The sequence below is a fragment of the Bos taurus genome, chromosome 29 (genome assembly GCF_002263795.3).
Source record: "Bos taurus isolate L1 Dominette 01449 registration number 42190680 breed Hereford chromosome 29, ARS-UCD2.0, whole genome shotgun sequence".
In the NCBI taxonomy this organism is placed as follows: Eukaryota; Metazoa; Chordata; class Mammalia; order Artiodactyla; family Bovidae; genus Bos; species Bos taurus.
The window spans coordinates 19,228,477-19,252,460 of record NC_037356.1 but is presented as its reverse complement, the minus strand read 5'-3'; the positions used below and the strand labels follow the sequence as shown (position 1 = coordinate 19,252,460).

At 42.1% G+C, this 23,984-nt stretch overlaps 1 protein-coding gene across 1 annotated transcript in view; it reads right to left on the bottom strand.

Annotated features, from left to right (window-relative positions):
- Nucleotides 1–7,972: 7,972 nt before the first annotated feature.
- LOC112444840 (glycerophosphodiester phosphodiesterase domain-containing protein 4-like) overlaps nt 7,973–23,984 on the bottom strand; it is a 115,843-nt gene continuing 99,831 nt past the window's right edge. The window contains 1 exon segment of the mRNA XM_024987388.2: nt 7,973–8,402. Coding sequence (XP_024843156.1) covers nt 8,055–8,402 — 348 coding nt within the window. The 3' untranslated portion in view covers nt 7,973–8,054.

The following is a 23,984-nucleotide window of genomic DNA, read 5'->3' as shown; positions in this document are numbered from 1 at the left end:
TTCTCAATCTTAAAAGAAATTAACATGAATCTTAAAAGAAATCAACTTTTCAGTATTTTTAAAAGTTTAATGGAGTTGAACACCGATTTGAATTAAGTTCACTAAAACTTAACACCAAGTTCTTTCTGAATATATCATCTCAATATGAAAACCTGTTATCTTGTTTTACTATGAGTTCTAAACAGAAACACACTGTATATATAATCTTTAACTTAAAATAAGAAAAAAAAATGGAGTGCCCATCAAATAAAATATTTAAAAAGAAACTACTTCAAAACAGAAAAAAATTTTCAAAATCATCTCTAGAGTAGAAAATCAAGAATTATCACAATACTTTGATATATATTCTACAAAACAATTCACACCTTTAATACATAAGCAATTTTTGACTTTCTATTCTGAGGCTGTTCAGCCTCCAGTGACATCAAATAGTCTAGGCTAATAGCACCACCTAGTGTTCTGAACTGGTCACTATCTGAGACTCAATGTCTCCTACTTCCCTTTGCAGCTAAAGGAACACAGGCTAGTCTCCTACTATTTTTTCTGTATTTAATAATAATTTCAAAATCTATTTCTATATTTCCTTCAGATAACTTGTGCTTTGTTATTGCATGCCTTAAGTTTGGCATGCCCTTTATTATTTTTAGATAGCAAAAACAAATGTTTTTCACCTTAAGGAATTAAATTTCCTTAAAATTATGTTATGTTCTGCTATTTTTATTTTAAAACATTGTTTTATCAGTATGCTTAATAGACAATAAAACTAGAATCATTCTCTGTTCTCAGATACATAACACTCCAATCTTAAATGACTTGCATACTATAACATTCTTACGCTATCTTCCAAACATAGGACCCTAAATTCAGAAAAATAAGATTAAGTTTTTTACACCCCAAATTATGTGCTGTTCCTTAGCAAAATATCAAAAGTTGTCTCCTTCAGGATGTAAACCTGAGCATAGCACTGACAAGCAAAGATAATACAATTAGGTATATTATGCTCCATATTACTTTTACCCTTAGCAATATTCCTTGCCTTGAAATACTAGCAATGTCTTTCACGGAGCAAAAGCTTTTCATCTTAATGAGGTCCAATTTATCCATTTTTTTTTAAGATCATGCTTTTGATGTTCTAAGAACTCTTTAAGTAATCCAAGATTACTAAAATTTTATACTATTATTCTATTAGAAGTTTTAAACTAAATTTTAAAAATTTCATTTTCGAGTTACATATTCCTTCTCTGATGCTCTTTCTTTCTTTATGTAGATTTGAGTTTCTCACCTATATTGTTTTCCTTATTTCTGAAGAACTTCTTTTGACATTTCCTGCAATTATAAATAGTCCACTCTTTTCTTGTTTGTGTGGTTTCTGATGGGAAGTCTGACATAATTCTTATATTTGTTCCTCAATAGATAAGGATTTTTTTTTCCTCCTGTCTGATTTCTTTAGAGATTTTTTTTGTTTTTGATTTTCTGCAATTCAAATATAATATGTCTAGTGTTTAGCTTTGCTTCAGTGTTTCTTTTAAAGAATTCCAGATGCAGTCCACAAGATGGTAGCAAACATCAATTTATTATTTAGGCTAGTATGACTCAAGGGTCAAAGCAAAAGGAAATAATGGAATTTACAATAGCACTAGTAAATGAATCTCACCAATCCGGGGGAAAGAACCTTCATCTGGCTCTCTGCAGCTGGGAAGTCCTGGGGTCAGCACACCAGAGCCTCAGCAGGAACACCATCCACTCAGTTCCGTTCAGTTCAGTCGCTCAGTCGTGTCTGACGCTTTGCCACCCCATGGACTGCAGCACGTCAGGCCTCCCTGTCCATCACCAACTCCTAGAGTTTACTCAAACTTGTGTCCATCGTGTCAGTGATGCCATCCAATCATCTCATCTTCCGTCGTCCCCTTCTCCTCCCGCCTTCAATCTTTCCCAGCATCAGGGTCTTTTCAAATGAGTCAGTTCTTCACATTAGGTAGCCAAAGTATTGGAGTTTCAGCTTCAACATCAGTCCTACCAATGAACACCCAGGACTTATCTCCTTTAGGATGGACTGGTTGGACCTCCTTGCAGTCCAAGGGACTCTCAAGAGTCTTCTCCAACACCACAGTTCAAAAGCATCAACTCTTTATCAGCACCATCCACTACATGCACGCGTTCATGGAGGGGATCTTGCCTTAAGTGTGGATGACTGCCATATTTATACCTTACAGAGTTCTTTGTTCTCAAAGGAGTTCAAAGACTTTGCAGCACTAGGGAGGTGGAAAACAATCTGGTCCTCCTTTGATTGTCCAGATCAAAGGGGGAAAACGGTATTCCCAAAACTCTTACTGTTCCTGATCTTTATCCCTTTCTTGGTGGGTGCTTCATGATATTTCCATTCTTCATTGTGTTTAAGTTCATAAGTTACAAGCAATGAACACAGTGCATCAGGTCACGCATCTGGCGCATGCGTCATCAAGATGGTGACCGAATGATACAGTAGCATAACCACAGCATTACAGCAAGGTATAGAATTTTTAGTAATTGTCCTGCTTCAGGTTCTCTGAGTTTCCCAAATCTGTGTTTTGGTTTTTGTTATTAATTTTGGAAGTTTTTCAGTCATTATTACTTCAAATAGTTCGTGTTATGGGGGTTCCCCTGTAATTAACTCTTTGTTTCTCTCTTGCTGCCTTTGGAATCCTCTATTTTTAACTTTTGCCATTTGTATTATGTCTTGCTGTAGGTCTGTTTGGGTTCATCTTGTCTGGAGCTCTCTGTGCTTTCTGTATCATCGTATCTGTTTTCTTCTTTAGGTTAGGGACATTTTCAGCCATAACTTGTTCAAATACATTTTCAGTTCTTCATCTCTTTCTTCTCCTTCTGGAATCCCTTGTATGCACAGATCAGCACACTTTGTATTACACCCAAAGTCTCTTATATTGCTTTCATTTTTTTTTTAATTTGATTTTTCTGTCTACTGTTTTAATTGGGTAATTTCCATTACTCTGTTTTTAAGATAACTGATTTATTCTGCATTATTCATTCTGCTGTTCTTTGCCTTTGGTTCTGCTTTCATCTCAGAAAATGAATTTCCTAATTTTTCTTGTGTCTGCTTTATAATTTGTAGTTCCTTCTTACAGTAATATGCATTTCTGTTCACAGCATTTTTTCATTCCTTAATTATTTTCATTACCTCCTTTTTGAACTTGGTTTCAAACTCATTATCTATAAAATGTTACAGAAAAACCCAAATGAACTTTTTGACTATCCCAATATTATACAGAAGGGGTCTGTGTAATTATTCGTTCCATCAGGGTAATTCTCATAGTCTTTTAAGTGGGAATGGCTCCTCTGATTCTTCATTCTGTGTATATTCCTCTTATTTTTTGAGTTAGGAGAAACAATTATCTACTGTATAGTCCTGGAGGGCTATTTATATGCAGGACTTTCCTAATACATAGCTTGACCCCCTCACTCCCTAAGTAGAATCCCTGAGCCCAAGATATCCTTCTCCTGTTTTGTGTCTCCTGCTAAAGGGGGTCAGTCCCGACCTGATCACTTCTCATCCCTGAGTCTGTGTGTATCTTTCTTTAAAGGGGGTCAGTCCCGACCTGGTCACTTCTCATACATCCCTGAGTCTGTGTGTATCTTTCTTTAAAGGGGGTCAGTCCCGACCTGGTCACTTCTCATACATCCCTGAGTCTGTGTGTATCTTTCTTTAAAGGGGGTCAGTCCCGACCTGGTCACTTCTCATACATCCCTGAGTCTGTGTGTATCTTTCTTTAAAGGGGGTCAGTCCCGACCTGGTCACTTCTCATACATCCCTGAGTCTGTGTGTATCTTTCTTTAAAGGGGGTCAGTCCCGACCTGGTCACTTCTCATACATCCCTGAGTCTGTGTGTATCTTTCTTTAAAGGGGGTCAGTCCCGACCTGGTCACTTCTCATACATCCCTGAGTCTGTGTGTATCTTTCTTTACAGCCTTGGCTGTAGAGCAAGTGTTCAGCTTGTCCTCAAGTGAATTTAGCGAGAGTTGCTTTATATTTTTGGTAATTTTGATGTTTTAGCGAGCGTTCTCCCACTCTGCCATCTTGATCTCCTCTACCCTGAGATCCTCTTATTTGCCATTAACAAGAATTTCAACCTCTTCAATCCCAGCATCAATGTGAGCAGTGACAGGGAAGAGCAGCGGGAAGGTGGGCTTCTCTGTCTGCACTTGATCCCAGACCCAAACCCAAAAGACCTTTCTAGTCACTGTCACCCTCACTTCATCCACCCTCCTGGCCACGCATCTTGAGAGGCTATATGTGCTTGCTGTGTCTAGTTCTTTACCTCTCACCTCTCCATCAAAACTGCTCTCTGAGTTACGAACAAAATCCTCACTATTAAATCCATTCAACTCTTTTAGTGCTTGGTCTTTCAGCATCATCAGATGCTACCACCCACTTCCTCCCTCCAGAATGCTCTCTGCCCACATTAGTCGGGGTGGCAGGCTGTGCTGGGGTAACTGTGCTCAGTTGTAAGGGCCTGAGCAGTTCTTACCAGGGGGGAAGAGTCCTACCACGGACACAGGAGGGCACAACTGGGGCTGCTGGCGAAGGCGGCAATGACCACCATCTTTTTCTTGGCTCCATGGGCCCACTTGCCTGGTTTTCCTCACATCTCCCTTGGTCCTCCCAGGCTTCTCTACTCTTCTCTACTTCCCTGGGCTGCTTCTCAACCCAGCTCACACTCTGTGTTCCCCGAGGTGGTGTCTTCTCATCCCCCTCTTCCAACTCCACTGGATTACCTCATGTGGGAGCATAGTTTCTTGAAGCTCTTAAAATTGCAGTACTGGCCCTATACACCTGACTGCCTCCTGGGCTCCCTTGGCTGTCCCTCTAGCTGGTCCCAACCACAGCCTGCCTCGCACAGCAGCTCTGTGGCACAGCTGGACTCTACCCTCTTGCTTCTGTCCCCATCTGAGGGCCTGAGGTCCTTCGTGTGGGTGGTGTCTCTGGGCTGGAGCTGAGGAGACTGAGGCCAGACAGTCCAGCTGTGCAACTTCAGACTCTCTCTGCTCCCCTAGGACATCTTGACCACTCACCCCTTCACCAAGTTCTCCAACTGGAGCAGCAGCAACACCTTCTTCCACATCACCACTGGGAACCTGGTACATGGAGCAAACTCCTCTGTGAAACATCACTGGTGAGAGCGCTTCCTTCCAGGCCTGGGGGGCTCCCTAGCCCCACTTGCAGCTTCAGCCATCCTCCCAGCCCCCACATCACAGGAGAAGTGTGCAGCTTAGCCTGTGGTCAGGGTCAAGTTAGATCAGGTTAGGTCTGGGGTAGGGGCTTAATGTAGAGCTGAGGAACACATCACCCACTCAGGGTCTATGTCCCAGTGTCTTTAATATTTAGAGATTGAGCCTTTAGTCATTGAGGTCAACTGCAGAGCCATTAGCAATGAGGCCTCCTGAAACTGAGCTCAGTTGGTACAGCCTTTATGATCACTCCTGGAGACAGGCATTCAGGATTTGAGGGACCCAAAAACCAGCACCTTAATGTAGGGTCACAACAACTTAAAATCCTAGAATTTGGGTGGATGAATCCATAACTTCAGCTGCTGGCTAGGGAGACTGAGTCCAGATGGGGGCAGGATTTGTCTTTGTCCAGGCTTCTGTCCACTGCAGTTTCCTGGGAGCTGTCTGTGTTCTGGGTCTGAGTGGACAGCCATGTCCTTCTCGGTGCTCTGTTTATCTTCTTGCTGCTGTTTTCAGGGCTACAAGATGGATGACTTCCCGACTCCCTGTATTAGCCAGATGCTCACAGCCATGAGCAAACAGTGGGGCCCCAGGAGTGGCGAGGGAACAGTGGGCAGGTGGCTCTGGCCCCGTGCCTGCTCTCCAGGCAGCAGCTGGCTCAGGACCATCAGCGACCTCTGCAGCCAGGGGAAGACTCTGACTACCCAGGCAGGGAGGCTGGGCTGGCTGGCCACCATGACAGTATCACCGTGGCCTCTGACCCTTCTTCCAGTGAGGTGGCCTTGCCAGGAGGCAGAACTCCCTCCATTCACCCTGAAGCACATTGTTGGTTCTACTCCAGGCTTACTGTGACCTTGCCATCGTAAGAGCCCGTGCTCCTCGGATGTCATTTGTAACTCAGACTAGTCCTACCACGTGACCTCTTTTGACTTTCTGTGCATGGCCTGGAAACATAACCAAGAGGATGACCTAGTTCTCCACACTGGAACAATCAAACCAAGATTATCCTGAAACCTAAGGGACTGGCTTAATTCCCCAAACTCCAGGAGCCTCAGCTGGTGTGAGGGAGACAGAACTCTTTTATATATAACAGTGTGAGTGCTGAGCTGCTGCTCAAATCTTCCCTGATGACTTCAGACATAAAGCCTGTGTTTATCTTCTGGCCCTGCAGTGTCTTTGCTGGCGGGAAGGGGGACGGGGTATTGTGTGGGGCCAGGACATGGTCCTGTTGGTGAGTGATCTATATAAGCATCTCTGTGTTCTGCAAGTGCAGGGCCAAGCTAGTCTGGGACTGGGGGCTGGGGAGCCTGAGTGCACAAGGTGCTTGAAAGGGGCTTAAAGGGATGGGCTGGGACCAGGGCAGGATGGGTGGGGCAATGCTGGATGTCATCCTGGGAAGTAGAGACCTACATGTGGTTGGCTGGAGATCCAGAGGGGGAACCAGCTTCTGTACCTTACCTAGAGCCAGTGGATCCAGAGTGGCACTTGAATCCTGCCAGAAATATCTCCTTGGTCAATCAAGAAACCTCCAAGAACCCCAGAACCTCCAAGAACCGTGCTGCCTGGGGTTAAATCCGTATGTCCAGTGGGAGCCTATAAAATATTACTTTGTGACCAGGATGGAACAACGAAGTTTGGACATGACCTGGGCAGGTCTTGGGTGGGGTCTTCAGACAGAGAAGGTATGATGTGGGGTGGGACATCCCTCTGAACTGTGGCTAGGCTGAGAGCCGGGAGAGGTGACAGGGGAGAATCCTCTTGCCTCTGGCATGTTAGGGATCTGTCCTCAAGGCCCCTGATACTTCAGCACAGCCAGCCTGCTCACTTGTCCTCAAATGCACAAGCATCTAGGGGTCACCTGCATGTAGGTGACAAACCACTCCACAGGGAGTGCTGTTCCTGGTCTCCAGATGCCTGTGTGGGAGGGGGAGGGGCTGGTTGTTGAAACAAAGTCCCCAGACCACACAGCCCTGCTTTCTGGGATGACAATGCGGCTATCCGAGGCAGCCCTGCCCCACCAATGTTTATAGGACTCCACAGTCAGCCCAGGGAAGGTGCTGTGGTGTCTGCTCCTGCCCATTACCATATACACGGGAACATGAGCCCTGGACAAGGAGGGTGAGTAGATGATGGTCACACAGTGGAACACAACTTCCTGCTTCTAACACAGGGTTCTCAGCTCGAGTCAAAAGTCAGCTTCAAAGTCAAAAGCCACTGGGTAGGTATGGGATTATGCCCATCATCCCACTGGAGAATCAGCCAGTGACAAGCTATAAGGAAGCACCCCATGCACACTGTACGACTGGATGTGTGAGTGGGGTGAGATCTTTGCCCCCGCTCATGCCCATGCCACCTCTCCTTCTCTGACTCTGGACGGCATCACTCTGGCATTCCTCCCTTGACTTTGTCAGCCTGAGTAACCGCAGAGGGCCCCAAAGATTGTATCAATTACCTTCTCAGTTCCTGAGAGGTTGCCTTTACTTATAGTCTGATGTTCACCACAGCCACTCCTTTAGTGGGGAATATTATGAAGGGTTAGGATGAGACAGATCCTCTGACACCTGGAGAACAACCAGCTCCAACTCCAGAATCACACTCTTTCCCCTCTGATCGTCCCCTGGAGAGGAAAGGCAAGACCAGAGTGGTTTTCTTGAGAGCCTCCCTGGCTCTTCCGTACCCCTTTCCTGATCTCTCTCTACCATCAAGTTGCCCTGGGCACAGAGAGGGAGAAAAAGGAGAAGGAGGCAAGTTGTGACTAATTATTCTTTGAAGACAGCCCAAAAGGGGGAGAAGGACATGCTGGATGTGGTGGAAACCATCATAAAAGAGGATTATTGGGGGGAGTCAATGGTGGGGGGGCTTTTCAGTTTACGTTTCAGGAGGAGGCTTCTCCGTGAAGGGAACTGTAGGTTCATTTGCCTCCAAGGTAAGCAATACAATTTTGAGGGTGGCCTCTCTGTTGGTTTCTGAAGTGGGTGCTTGGATGGGTTCAAAAGCTGGCTCAGTGGGCACTGGTTGTCCAACATCATCTGTGGGATGCATGGTTGGTGCAGTGGTTTCATTGACAACCTCTGGTATAATGACTTCAGAGTCTGGATATTCCATTTCGCTCTTGATTCAAAGTCCAGGTATTTCCACAACTTCCAAAACTTCATCACGGAGGCTTGCACTTGGAGTTTCTATGGGACAGCAAAGAAAACAACACAGATTCTTTCAAAGTCGCTTCTCCAATCTTTGCCTGTCATGTGACAGAATCCTAGTCATCTTTAAAATGTCAGCTCCTCACTTACCATTTTAGATTCTTTCCCGCTAGTTCTCCTCCCTATCCAGCCTTTGGGAAGACTTTGCTATGGTCCTCAGTTTATCAAGGTGCTTGAGTTTAAGAGTCTGTTGTGTGAGGTTCTCACTCAAATGGGAGCACTCGGAAGGCTGAAATCAACATTTACTTAAAGTTCATGGATTTCATAACCACTGCTTCCAAAGCAGCTTGAATAGAAAAATGAACACATCCTCCACTAGAATGGGAGCTTTTTAAGGACAGAGACTTTGTCTTGCTTGCCACCCCATATACATTGCTCAGGAGTATCTGTCACACAATAATTGCTCAGAAAATAGTTTTTTATTTTTTTCAAATTGAACAGTAGAAACAATAGATGATGGAGACTTTTTCTAGTAATGCAGCTAGGAAATGGACTCTTATCAAAGACAAATTTGAAACTGGATACCGTATGAAACCAAGAAGACATCTTAAATTTATCTAAGAATTTACAATATAATGAGGAACAGTAGAGCTGAAATCTGGAAGAGAGTGAAAATCCAAAGCAGTCAGTCCAGAATCCAGTTATTTTGCCCTGAGTGTAATTTCACTCTTGAAGAAACAGCTGCACACATGAGCTTCATTTCTTTGCCAGCTTCATAGAAAGAAGGGGATTTTTATCAGGCTTGAATTGAATTTGTAATTCAATTCTATGATATCCAATATCTACAATATTGAGTTTTTAAATTCATTTTTGTGTTATATCGCTCCATTTACCTAGGTCTTATTTTTCCTCATTAAACTTTTTGTAGTTTACAACGAACAATCATCTATCTTTGTAAGAGCTTACAATAATTTCCTAAAATTCCTAGTTAATGTTTTATGCTGTTATCAGTTCAATTTCAGTCGCTAGGTTGTGTCTGACTCTTTGCAACCCCAGGGACTGCAGTACACCAGGCTTCCCTGTCCATCACCAACTTCTGGAGCTTGCTCAAACTCATGTCCATGTCCATTGAGTCAGTGATGCCATCCAACCATCTCATCCTCTGTTGTCCCTCTCCTCCTGCCTTCAGTCTTTCCCAGCATCAGGGTCTTTTCCAATGAATCCATTTTTTGCATCAGGTGGCCAAAGTATTGGAGCTTTAGCCTCAGTATCAGTCCTTCCAGTGAATATTCAGGACTGATTTCCTTTAGGATGGACTGGTTTGATCTCCTTGCAGTCCAAGGGACTCTCAAGAGTCTTATCTAACACCATAGTTCAAAAAGCATCAATTCCTCGGTGCTCAGCTTTTTTATGGTCCAACTCTCACATCCATATGTGACTACTGGAAAAAGCATAGCTTTGACTAGACAGACCTTTGTCAGTATTTATAACTTGGTTATAAATGATGCTACTTCAATTATTGTCAATCAATTTCTCTTATTAAGAATTTATCAATTCTATTAATCTTTCCTAAGAACAAACTTTCATTTTTAAAAATTTCTCTGTTGTTTCATCTATTCCATTGCTCCTATCTATATTATTTCCTTTCTTTTACTTGGAAAAAAATTTACTTAGCTTTTTAAGATTGGTTTCATAGTGATTAAGTTTCTACCTTAACAATCTTCCTTCTAACATTTAGAGTTACAAATTTCCTTCTAGGTTCAGCTTTATGCTGTACCCCACAAATTTTTCCATTATATAGGCATTATCCTTTAAAAATATTTTCCAATTTCCATTGTGATTGATCCCTTTATCAATGAAATGTTTATAGATATTCATTAATTTCCAGCATTTAGAGGATTATCTAGATATTTTTTGTTTCTAACTTAATTCCTTTTGTGATCACAGAACAAAAGTGTGTGATTTTGATCTTTTGAAATTTATTGATGACACAGTTTATTACATTTTCTTATTTTTGACATCCCTAATTATTGTAATTTTAGTCATTTTTACTACTTTTGTTTTTTTAATCTTCATACTTCCTTTATAAGTGATCAATCTCCTACCTTTATTATATATGTACATTTTCCAGTGAGATTTTTACTTTTGCAAGCTTCCTTATTATCAGTTAGTGCCATTTCTTTTCAACTTAAAGAACTCCCTTTAACATTTCTTATAGAACTGGTTTAGTGGTGATGAACCTCATCTAGCTTTTGTTTATCTGGGAAACTCTTGATCTCTCCTTCAACTTTTGATGGGTAGAGAATTCCTGGTTGATTATATTCAAGACCATTAATTTTAACTCTTTATCAGGTAGACTGCTTATCTTGATTTCATTTAGTTCTTTTTCTGAGGTTTAGTCTTGTTATTTTGTTTGGAACATATTTCTCTGTCCCCTCATTTTGCCTAATTCTCTCTGTATTAGGTAAATCAGCAAATTCTTCTAGATTCATTTTATGGCTAGCAATGTACATTTGAAAATGTTGTGTATTCTGCAGTTGTTAAGTATATTTTCTGTCAATTAGGTCACATTCACTGAAAATATTCAGATATCGTTTCTGATTTAATTTTTTGGGTGTTTAGTTGTTCTTTCAGGCAATGAGAGAAGAATCTTAAAATCTCTAAGTATGATTTCTCTCTTTCAGCTTTTTTTTAATATGTTTTGAAGCTCTGCTATTAAGTATATATAGTGGCTTCCTGATACATCATCTGTTTTATCATTATGAAACCTTTATTTCTAACAATGTTCCATGCTTTGAAGTTTTTCCAGATATTATTTCTGAGGCTTATTGTTTACATGGCATATTGTTTTCTTTCTTTTTGGTTTTACTCTATGTTTTTGTATTTTAAGTATTTCTTTTGTAGACAGCATATATGTTGTTCCTGCTTCTATCCAGTCTGACAATTCCTACACATGTTTTGAGAATTTGGTTCATTTATATTTAATATAATTAATAAAATGATTGAATTTATCACTACCATGTTTCAACTTGTTCTCTATTTGTTTGGTGTAATATTTTGTTTTCTTTGTTCTCTTTTTCCTCAATCCATGCTACAAGAGGTATTTTCCTGCTGGCTTTGAAGAATTAAGATGTCATGCTGTGAAAAAGCCTTATGACTAGGACCTGAAGGTAGTCTCTAGGACCTTAGAGCAAAACTATTCCAAGAATGATTAAGGAAACATGGATGGCTTCAATCTTGCAATTGTAAGGAACTGAATTCTGCCAACAACCCATGAGCTTGGAAGAGGACTATGGTATCTCAGATGAGATTGCAGCCCAGGCCAATACCTTGATGTTATCCTCATGAGACCTTGTACAGAGGACTCAGCAAAACTATGCCTAGACTCCTTGTCCAATAAACTGTAAGATGATAAATTTGTGTTTTTTTGAGCTGCTAGGTCTCAGGTAATTTGTTACATAGCAGTTAAAAACTAACCATACAGTAATACAATATTTCTAAAATGAAGCCAAAATTAAAAAGGCTAGGGACTTCCCTAGCATGGCTAAGATGCCATGCTTTCAATGCAGGGGGCCCAGGTTCACTCCCTGGTCAGGGAACTAGATCCCACATGCTGCAACTAAGAGTTTGTGTGCAGCAACTAAAAATCCCACATGCCACAACTATGACCTGGTACAGTCAAAAAAATTAAATAGGCTAAAAATAAAAACGAATGGTCTTGGCAACCCATGGGATAATAAGAAACCACCTAACATCTGGTAACTGAAAGAGGATAGTGGCAGAAAAATATTAGAAAAAATACAGTCTCAAAATTTATACTCTTACTGATGTAAGAAGTTCAGCAAGATAAAACACTCATACACCCTAAGGTAAATCACCTTACTGAAAACCAGTAGTAAAAGGAACAATCTTAAAAAGTAGCCAGAGTAAAAGAACATGTTACAAGTAGAGGAACAATGATAAAAAATAGAAGACTTCTTTTCTGGAAGACTTTTCATAAGAAACCACTAGATACAGAAGACAAAAGATTGGACTTTTTTTAAAGGGCTGCAAAATGCATCCTAAAGCTAGAGAGGTGGCAGCAGCAGGACATGCCCCTCTGCGGCAGTCGTGGTGTAATACTCGACACTGCTAGTGTTGGAGGCTATAATCTCCCCACCCTGGCTGGGTCCGGGCTGTGGCTCCTGCTTCTTTCCAGTTTTCCTTGTTCCTTCCCTGATTCTAAACTTAGGCCTTTGCCTTGTAGGCGTCTCTTTGAGGTACTCAAAGAGTATTTCTACACATTTATGTAGATCATGCAAAACTGGTTTTTATAAATGGGCAACTAAAAACTCTCAAAAACAGGAAAAAGTCTTAATTTATTTTCTACTCATCTTAGTTTCTTCGCATTTCAACCTGGTGGGAATTCAGGGTCAAGTAAACCGTGCTTTCCTAAGGCATTATAATTACTTCTTTCATTCAAATGTAAACAGTTCTTTTAACTTTCCTTCAAAACTTCTCTTCCATCCATGGTTTTCTCATCATTTTCACATTCTTTTATTTCTTGGTTGGATTACTGTTATGGGCTAAATACCACACAAATTCATATGTTAAAGCCCTAACCACTAGCACTTCAATATAGGACTAATTTAGGAGATAAATCTTTTAAAGACAAGATCAAAATGAGGCCATTATGGTGAGCCCTGATCCAGTCTGAGCAGAGAAGAGAAAATCTGGAGACACTGAGGACACTGGGGGTTTGTGTGTGCACAGAGAAATCAGAGTGTGAGGACATAGCAAGAAAGTGGGCATCTGTAAGCCAAGGAGAGAGGCCCCAGAAGAAAGCAAATCTGATGATGCACTGATGTTGTGCCTCTAGCCTCCAGAACTGTAAGAAAAATCAGTTTCTGTTGCTAAAGGCACCCAGTCTGTGGTATTTTGTTTGGGAAGCCCTGGATTACTAATATAACTACTAAAAAGCATAAGGTAGCTGGAACACAGTCTTCAGTCATCTTAAGAGCCAGCAGAGTGATCTTTTTAAAATGTGTAAAACTCAGTTACTGGAAATCTCTATCTTAAGAAATTTGGATCAGCTTGGTTAAACCTATCAATTTTACAGTAGGAAAGACAATTGCTTTTCAAATTTCTGAACTTGGTTTTCATGTTCCCTATGAATCCATTCCTGCAACTCTAAGTAATGTATGTGTTGAACACTCTGCCAGTTGGTACACATCTCATGATCTTTACCACTGTCCATAAGAAATTAAATTCATTCATGATTTTGTGACTGTTTCAACTTTACTTAAGGCTCCACAAGCTGTGGGAGGAAACTGCATCATGTACTGCACAGTCTTCTGCCTCCTAAATGGTTTTCCCTTTGACATTGCACTGGCTTCCCAAACCAGTAACTCACTGTGTGATTATCCCCACAACTTCCTGAAATATAAACTCTAGCTTCCCTTCCCTTACTGGACCTATATCACTTACTCAGCCCTTAGTTATCCTGCTGATCAATAAGTTATTCTGCTGTTCTATCCCTTTACACAGAAGTCTAAGCATATTACTCCCTTGCTTGAAACTCGTTCACCATTTCCTGATTGCTTATATGCAGAGCCTAGACTCTAGACCAAAAGTCCAGGATCTCTGCAATTTTTTCCTTCCACCTTCCAACATACATCACACCTGAAGCCACACAGAGCACACTGAGCTGTGATGAACACGGTGGCTTCTCTGTCCTGGAACTAGATGCCTGAACCAAAGATGTCAATTGTTACACCTTTGCCTGCTTCCTCACTGCTCCTGTGGGCCAGAAGCTCTTTCCTCTTGAACCACCCTCCATAGACAGCTTTCAGGTGCTTCAGCCTCTCAGAATGCCTGGCACAAAGCAGGTACTCAATAATAATCATGTGATGAATGAATTTATGAACAAGAGAGCAAATATACACCCACATTCAAAATCTTCCAAGAAATCTCACTGCTTAGAGGATAAAGTCCACAATGAATTCTGATGTCAAGAGCCCTCTAGAATCTGTGCCCAGCCTATTTCTCCTAACTTCTCACTGGTTCCCACTCCATAATTTTAGACTCCTTAAATTCTTGAGAGAAACATTAAAGGTAGGCCCTGCTTTCTGGAGGCAATGACTTCCTAAAGGCCTCTGACTTTACCTGTGTAACTGGTGATACCATGGAGGATTTTTTCACTCTGGCTCTCTCTCCTCCTAGAATGAAGCAGAGGGACCGTGAGCCTCACAGACCTCTTCCAAAGTGAAAATAATACAGGCAGTGGCCAGAAAAGAACATTACCCAGTTAAATGCTACCTTAGGAGGAGGGTTTGTAGTTTCCTCCTTTAAAAGATAACTCAGATGAGGAAATGATGGGCACGATGAGATCTAAAGAACCATGGAGCATCTTTCAGCTAAAATTTTTCTACCAGATGTCCCCTCTTCTGCCTGAACCTTGTAATCTCGTAGCATTTTCCCCTCAAGAACTCCCAAATGTCATTTTCTTGGACAGATACAAAGACTATGGTCTGGAAAGGGACAGTGATTTCCCCAGAGTCACCCAGCAACTACAGGAAAAGCCAGGACTAAAACCCAGGTTTCCTGGAGGGGGAGCTTGCTCTTTACACAGCACCCTGCTGTGTCCCATCCTGTGGAAGGTGGGGAGGCAGAGGCACTTGTTCTGAACGACCTTCAACCCCTGTCCTCTCCCAACTGATCCACAAGGGATCTGCAGTAACAGGCTTTGATTAAGCTTTAGTGAGAGTCCTTATCCTTAGGATATGGTCTCACATAGAGGAGGTAGACAGGGTGTGAGGAGCTGCAGGCAGCTTGAGAAGAAACAGGAGGTTTGGAAGAGAAAACCCTTAAAACCCTGTCTCCCTGAGATTTGCCACGTGGGACTATGAGAAGAATGTAACTGTTTTTTCTTAAACTTCCATCAAATCATGTATATTTTTATTTGGGGGAAAAAAGCATTTAAAATTACAAACATATGCTTAGCAATAAAAATGAAATATGGCAACAATGAAAACTGCAGAAAGAATATCCATGAAAATCCACATGAATAGATAGAACTTTGGTGTCTGCAAAACAGAAAACAGTTTTAGGCATTTACAGTTGGAGAACATTGTAGATCATGTGGATCAAGTCCCTTGCTTGGCTGTCAGGGATGGAGCAGGGGCAGAGCAGGGAGAGGAACCTTGATCGCTGGGATTGAAGTCAAACACAGAGAATACCTGCTGCTAACCTAACATGTAATCCCCCCTTTACATGTGTCGAGGGCTCTACAAGGGCTAAAACACTTCACACACCTCATTTCCCTGGACCCTCAACAGAGGTCTGAGGGAGTCGCAGAGATGTCACAGAGCAAGTCTTCTCTGGACCCAGGACTACAGCCCAAGTTCCTTGGCTTCCAGTGCTCTGTGTGTTCACAGCACAGCTTCCCAAACCTGGCCATGCATCCAAATCTACCTGAGCCGCAGCCTTTCATAAGACAGCTTCCTGGGCCTCATTAGCAACTCAGGAATCAGAACTTCTGCATCTTTAACAAGCTTCCTAGAAACAAGCAACCAGTCTGTGAACCGGAATTTAGGAATCATTCTTCTAAGTCATTGTGCTTCAAATAAGCATGCTGAAATTATCATTCTTAACTAAGACTAACATGCCTACTGCTTGAGGCTCCTTGACTGAATCACCCATTTTACAGACCTCCATCTCCTAGCTTCACTTGCATGAGTTTTTAAATTCCCTGGTTTGATCTTCCCTTTCTACTTGCATTATTTCACCTCCAATACTACACGATGGTACTGGGTCTGGCATTTTTTTCTTTCTTATGCCATTTTCCACTCTATCCCAAGGTCTTTTCTTGGACTGATTAGTAGAAAGAAAGAAGAGAAAGAAAGAAATGATAGTAATGATTTTACTATTAGTAATGATAATAATATTATCCTTATTATATTATATAATAATATTATCATTATTATAATTATTATCATAACAATAACATGAATGATGGTAATAATGATGAGAACTAATATTAATGAGCAATTATAGGAGAATACACAGAAGAACTGTACAAAAAAGATCTTCACGACCCAGATAATCATGATGGTGTGATCACTGACTTAGAGCCAGACATCCTGGAATGTGAAGTCAAGTGGGCCTTAGAAAGCATCACTACGAACAAAGCTAGTGGAGGTGATGGAATTCCAGTGGAGCTATTTCAAATCCTGAAAGATGATGCTGTGAAAGTGCTGCACTCAATATGCCAGCAAATTTGGAAAACTCAGCAGTGGCCACAGGACTGGAAAAGGTCAGTTTTCATTCCAATCCCAAAGAAAGGCAATGCCAAAGAATGCTCAAACTACCATTTTCATTCCAATGCCAAAGAATGCTCAAACTACCACACAATTGCACTCATCTCACATGCTAGTAAAGTAATGCTCAATATTCTCCAAGCCAGGCTTCAGCAATATGTTAACCATGAACTTCCTGATGTTCAAGATGGTTTTAGAAAAGGAAGAGGAACCAGAGATCAAATTTCCAACATCCGCTAGATCATGGAAAAAGCAAGAGAGTTCCAAAAAAACATCTATCTCTGCTTTATTGACTATGCCAAAGCCTTTGACTGTGTGGATCACAACAAACTGTGGAAAATTCTGAAAGAGATGGGAATACCAGACCACCTGTCCTCCCTCTTGAGAAATCTGTATGCAGGTCAGGAAGCAACAGTTAGAACTGGACATGGAACAACAGACTGGTTCCAAATAGGAAAAGGAGTATGTCAAGGCTATATATTGTCACCCTGCTTATTTAACTTATATGCAGAGTACATCATGAGAAATGCTGGACTGGAAGAAACACAAGCTGGAATCAAGATTGCCAGGAGAAATATCAATAACCTCAGATATGCAGATAACACCACCCTTATGGCAGAAAGTGAAGAGGAACTCAAAAGCCTCTTGATGAAAGTGAAAGTGGAGAGTGAAAAAGTTGGCTTAAAGCTCAACATTCAGAAAACAAAGATCATGGCATCCAGTCCCATCACTTCATGGGAAATAGATGGGAAAACAATGGAAACAGTGTCAGACTTTATTTTTCTGAGCTCCAAAATCACTGCAGATGGTGACTGAAGCCATGAAATTAAAAGACGCTTACTCCTTGGAAGGAAAGTTATGACCAACCCAGATAGCATATTGAAAAGCAGAGACATTACTTTGCCAACAAAGGTTCGTCTAGTCAAGGCTACAGTTTTTCCAGTGGTCATGTATGGATGGTGAGAGTTGGACTGTGAAGAAGGCTGAGAGCCAAAGAATTGATGCTTTTGAACTGTGGTGTTGGAGAAGACTCTTGAGAGTCCCTTGGACTGCAAGGAGATCCAATCAGTCCATCCTAAAGGAGATCAGCCCTGGGATTTCTTTGGAAGGAATGATGCTAAAGCTGAAACTCCAGTACTTTGGCCACCTCATGCGAAGAGTTGACTCATTGGAAAAGACCCTGATGCTGGGAGGGATTGGGGGCAGGAGGAGAAGGGGACGACAGAGAATGGGATGGCTGGATGGCATCACTGACTCGATGGACTTGAGTTTGGGTGAACTCCGGGAGTTGGTGATGGACAGCGAAGCCTGGCATGCTGTGATTCATGGAGTCACAAAGAGTCGGACACGACTGAACGACTGAACTGAACTAAATTGAAGGAAGTGTTCTAAGCATATTAAGGGTATTTTCACAGCTAATCCTTCAAATAGCTCTAGTAGGCAGGTACGGCAGAAGCTTTCAACCAAGTTCCACTAATCCAAGGCTCCTAATGCCCTCTCAGAACCTGACCAATGCCTTGGCCTCCTCCAGGATGCCCACCAGGTAGGCTGCACAGTCAATAAGAATCAGTTGTTTTTACTCCATATGGCTTTAGAACAGCTGCACTTGTTATGATTCTGTGGTATAATTAAATGTTGCTTAGATGTGTAAAAGCCGAGTAAAAAAAATATGACATTTTCAAGCGATACTAAGTCAATGCTTTTTAAAAGTTGATGATGACAGAAAAAGTCATTAAAAAATATACTGCAGGACTTCCTTGGTGGTACAGTGAATAAAAATCTACCTACCAATGCAGGAGATGCAAGAGACACAGGTTCAGTCCCTGGGTTGGGAGGACCTCCTGGAGGAGGAAATGACAACCCATTTCAGTATTCTTCTATGGAGAATACCATGGACAGAGGAGCCTGGTGGGTTACAGTCCATAGGGTCACAAAAAGTCAGACACAACTAAGCATGCACACATTCATTGAAGGGGACATGTGCTCAACCCCTGCTCTGGGAAGAGTTCACGTGCTGCAGAGCAAACTAAAGACCATGTGCCACAAATACAGAGTGTGTACTTGAGAGCCCGCAAGCCGCAGCGTCTGAGCCTGTGTGCCACAACCACTGGAGCCCACGTGCTCTAGGGCCCAAGAACTACAGCTACTGAGCCTGTACGCCCTAGAGCCTGTGTGACAAGAGAAGACACTGAAATGAGAAGCCTGCTCGTTACAACAAAGAGTAGCCTCTCCTTGCTGCAGCTAGAGAAAGCCCACGCAAAGCAACAAAGGCCCAGTGCAGCCCTAAATAAATAAGTAAAAATAAACTGCAAATGAATTAGATGTGCGTGACACACTAAGAGACTGGGGGTGATGGGATTATTATAAAAATCTGGCTGGATTCCTCATTCTCCCAATGACTTTAAGTTATTTTTGTGCTTTAAGACTCGGACATGACTTAGTGACTGAAAAACAAAAAAAGGAAACAAACTTAGAAATCATAGCTGGTTAATTTGGAAGTATATATAAGCAAGTGAATACAGAATTCAATCAGCTAAAATACCCTCAAACGAAAGACCTTGAGTCTATGTCAAAAGGTGAATGACTACTTTAAAATGTATTAGGTATGTATGTGGTGGATTGCTTATAAAATAATCACAATATTCCTCCCCACATGCAGGCCTGTATGCAATATGACTTGGTTGTTCCTCTCTAGCAAGAGCTAACATCTGTTGCTCCCTGCCCTACCTTGAATCTGGACTTGACCATGTCATTATCTTTGGTCTGTAGAACATTAGCAAACATCAGATTAGGAGATCCTTAGAAAGGCACATGCACTGGGGTTTGACCTCTCTAACTACTAAGAAGCCAGCACCACCAGGAGAACATAAGTAAAGCTGGCCTCCTTGAGGAGGAGTGACCAAATGAAGGGAGACCACAGTCATTCCAGGTAAGACCCTAGACCTGTGGATGAGGCCATCCTAGACACCCAGTCCAACCAAACTGGTTGAGACCAGAGAAAGCATTCAGCCATTATACAGAATGTGAAAAACAAATATTTTAAGCCACTAAGTATTAGGCCACTAAGTTTTTTCAACATGGTCAAATTCAGGCTTAGACCAAAGAAAGTGGGGGAAACCACTAGGCCAGTCAGGTACAACTTAAATCAAATTCCCTGTTAATACACAGTGGAGGTGATAAATAGATTCAAGGGATTAGATCCAGTAAACAGAGTGCCTGAAGAACTGTGGGCAGAGGTCCATACACTGTACAGGAGATAGTGAACCAAACCATCCCAAAGAAAAAGAAATGCAAGAAGGTAAATGTTTATCTGATGAGGCTTTACAAACAGCTGAGGAAAGGAGAAGTGAAAAACAAGAAAGGGAAAGGTATACCCATCTAAATGCAGAGTTCCAGAGAAGAGCAAGGAGAGACAAGAAGGCCTTCTTCAAAGAACAGCGCAAAGAAACAGGAAAATAACGGAAAGGATAAGATTAGAGATCTCTTCAAGAAAACTGGAAATATCAAAGTAACATTTCATCCAAAGATAGGCATAGGAAAAGACAGAAACAGTAAAGGCCTAACAGAAGCAGAAAAGATCAAGAAGAGATGGAAAGAATACATAGAAGAACTGTACAAAAAAGATTTTAATGACCCAGATAACCACGATGGTGTAATCAGTCACCCAGAGCCAGACATTCTGGAGTGTGAAGTCAAGTGGGCCTTAGGAAGCACTGCTGCCGATAAAGCTAGTGGAGGTGATGGAATTCCAGCAGAGCTACTTAAAATCCTAAAGATGATGCTATTAAAGTGCTGCATTTAATATGTCAGCAAATTTAGAAAACACAGCAGTGGCCACAGGACTGGAAAAGGTCAATCCTCATCGCAGTTCCCAAGAAGGTACTAAAGAATGTTCAAATCACTGGACAACTGCTCTCATCTCCCATGCTAGTAAGGTTATTCTCAAAATCCTCCAAGCTAGGCTTCAGCATTATGTGAAACAAGAACTGCCAGGTATTCAAGCTGGGTTTAGAGAAGGTAGAGGAACCAGAGATGAAATTGGCAACATTTCCTGGACCATTGAGAAAGCAAGAGAATTGCAGAAAAACATCTACCTCCATTTCATTGACTATGCCAAAGCCTTTGACTGTGTATATCATAACAAACTGTGGGAAACTCTTAAAGAAACGGGAATACCACATCATCTTACCTGTCTCCTGAGAAACCTGTATGCGGGTCAAGAAACAACAATACCCTGAATGGAACAACTGACTAGTTCAGGATTAAAAAAGAGTACAACAAGGCTTTTTATTGTTATCCAGTTTGTTTAACCTATATGTTGAACACATCATGAGAAATGCACCTCTGGATGAGTTACAAGCTGGAATCAAGACTCCTGGAAGAAACACCAACAACCTCAGTTATATGGATGATACTACTCTAATGGCAGAAAGCAAAGAGGAACTAAAGAGCCTCTTGATTAGGGTAAAGGAGGAGAGTGAAAAAGCTGGCTTACAACTCAACATTCAAAAAACTAAGATAGTGCCATCCAGTCCCATCAGTTCAGTTCCATTCAGTTCAGTCGCTCAGTCATGTCCGACTCTTTGCGACCCCATGAATCGCAGCACGCCAGGCCTCCCTGTCCATCACCAACTCTTGGAGTTCACTCAGCCTCACGTCCATCGAGTCAGTGATGCCATCCAGCCATCTCATCCTCTGTTGTCCCCTTCTCCTCCTGCCCCCAATCCCTCCCAGCATCAGAGTCTTTTCCAATGAGTCAACTCTTCACATGAGGTGGCCAAACTACTGGTTTCTGCTTTAGCATCATTCCTTCCAAAGAAATCCCAGGGCTCATCTCCAAGGGACTCTCATACTTCATGGCAAATAGAAGGGAAAAAAGGGAAAGCAGTGATAGATTTTATTTTCTTGGGCTTTAAAATCACTGTAGCTGGTGAGTGCAGCCATGACATTAAAAGAAGATTGCTTCTTGGCAGAAAAGCTGTGACAAACCTAGAAAGTGTGTTAAAAAGCAAAGACATCACTTTGCAGACAAAGGTCTATATCAGTCAGTTCAGTTCAGTCATTCAGTAATATCCGACTCTTTGCGACAGTCCCATGGACTACAGCAAGACAGGCTTCCCTGTGCATTACCAACTCCCTGAGCCTACTCAAACTCATGTCCATCAAGTCGGTGATGCCATCCAACCATCTCATCCTCTGTCCTCCCCTTCTCCTCCCACCTTCAATCCTTCCCAGTATCAGGGTCTTTTCCAATGAGTCAGATCTTCGCATCAGGTGGCCAAAATATTGGAGCTTCAGCTTCAACATCAATCCTTCCAATTCAGTATTGATTTCCTTTAGGATTGACTGGTCGGATCTCCTTGCAGTCCAAGGGACTCTCGATAGTCTTTTCCAACACCACAGTTCAAAAACACCAATTCTTCGGCCTCAGCTTTCTTTATAGTCCATCTCGCACATCCTTTACACGACCCCTGGAAAAACCATAGCCTTGACTTAGATGGACCTTTGTTGGCAAAGTAACGTCTCTGCTTTTTAATATGCTGTCTAGGTTGGTCATAGCTTTTCTTCTAAGGAGCAATGGTCTTTTAATTTCATGGCTGCAGTCACCATCTGCAGTACTTTTGGAGCCCCCAAAATAAAGCCTCTCACTGTTTCCTTTATTTCCCCATCTATTTGCCATGAAGGAGTTCGTCAAGGCTGTATATTGTCACCCTGCTTATTTAACTTATATGCAGAGTACATCATGAGAAACGCTGGGCTGGAAGAAGCACAAGTTGGAATCAAGATTGCCGGGAGAAATATCAATAACCTCAGATATGCAGATGACACCACCCTTATGGCAGAAAGTGAAGAGGAACTCAAAAGCCTCTTGATGAAAGTGAAAGAGGAGAGGGAAAAAGTTGGCTTAAAGCTCAACATTCAGAAAACGAAGATCATGGCATCCGGTCCCACTACTTCATGGGAAATAGATGGGGAAACAGTGGAAACAGTGTCAGACTTTATTTTTCTGGGCTCCAAAATCACTGCAGATGGTGACTGCAGCCATGAAATTAAAAGACGCTTACACCTTGGAAGGAAAGTTATGACCAACCTAGATAGCATATTCAAAAGCAGAGACATTACTTTGTCAACAAAGGTTCATCTAGTCAAGGCTATGGTTTTTCCTGTGGTCATGTATGGATGTGAGAGTTGGACTGTGAAGAAGGCTGAGTGCCGAAGAATTGATGCTTTTGAACTGTGGTGTTGGAGAAGACTCTTGAGAGTCTCTTGGACTGCAAGGAGATCCAACCAGTCCATTCTGAAGGAGATCAGCCCTGGGATTTCTTTGGAAGGAATGATGCTAAAGCTGAAACTCCAGTACTTTGGCCACCTCATGGGAAGAGTTGACTCACTGGAAAAGACTCTGATGCTGGGAGGGATTGGGGGCAGGAGGAGAAGGGGATGACAGAGGATGAGATGGCTGGATTGCATCACTGACTTGATGGACGTGAGTCTGAGTGAACTCCGGGAGTTGGTGATGGACAGGGAGGCCTGGCGTGCTGCGATTCATGGGGTCGCAAAGAGTCAGACATGACTGAGTGACTGATCTGATCTGATCTGATGGGAGCAGATTCCAAGATCTTAGTTTTCTGAATGTTGAGTTTTAAGCCAACTTTTTCACTCTCCTCTTTCACTTTCATCGAGAGGCTCTTTAGTTCTTCTTCGCTACCTGCCATAAGGGTGGTGTCAACTGCATATCTGAGGTAATTGATATTTCTCCCAGCAATCTTGATTCTAGCTTGTGCTTCATCCTCCCAGCATTTCTCATGATGTACTCTGCATAAAAGTTAAATAAGCAGGGTGACAATATGCAGCCTTGATGTACTCCTTTACCGATTTGGAACCAGTCTTTTGTTCCATGTCCAGCTTCTAGACCTGCATACAGATTTCTCAGGAGGCAGGTCAGGTGGTATGGTATTCCCATATCTTGAAGAATTTTCCATAGTTTGTTGTGATCCACACAGTAAAAGGTCTGTATACAAAGGTCTGGACAGTCAAGGCTGTGGTCTTTCCAGTAGTCATGTATGGATGTGAGAGCTGGACCATAAAGAGGCAGAGTACTGAAGAATTGATGCTTTCAAACTGTGGTGTTGGAGAAGATGTTTGAGAGTCCCTTAGAGAACAAGGAGATCCAAACCAGTCAATCTTAAAGTAAAGCAACCCTGAATATTCATTCAAAGGACTGAGGCTGGCTGAAGCTCTGCTGTGTGCTTAGTCACTCAGTCATGACTAAGTCTTTGCGACCCCATGAACTATAGCCTGCCAGGCTCCTCTATCCATGGGG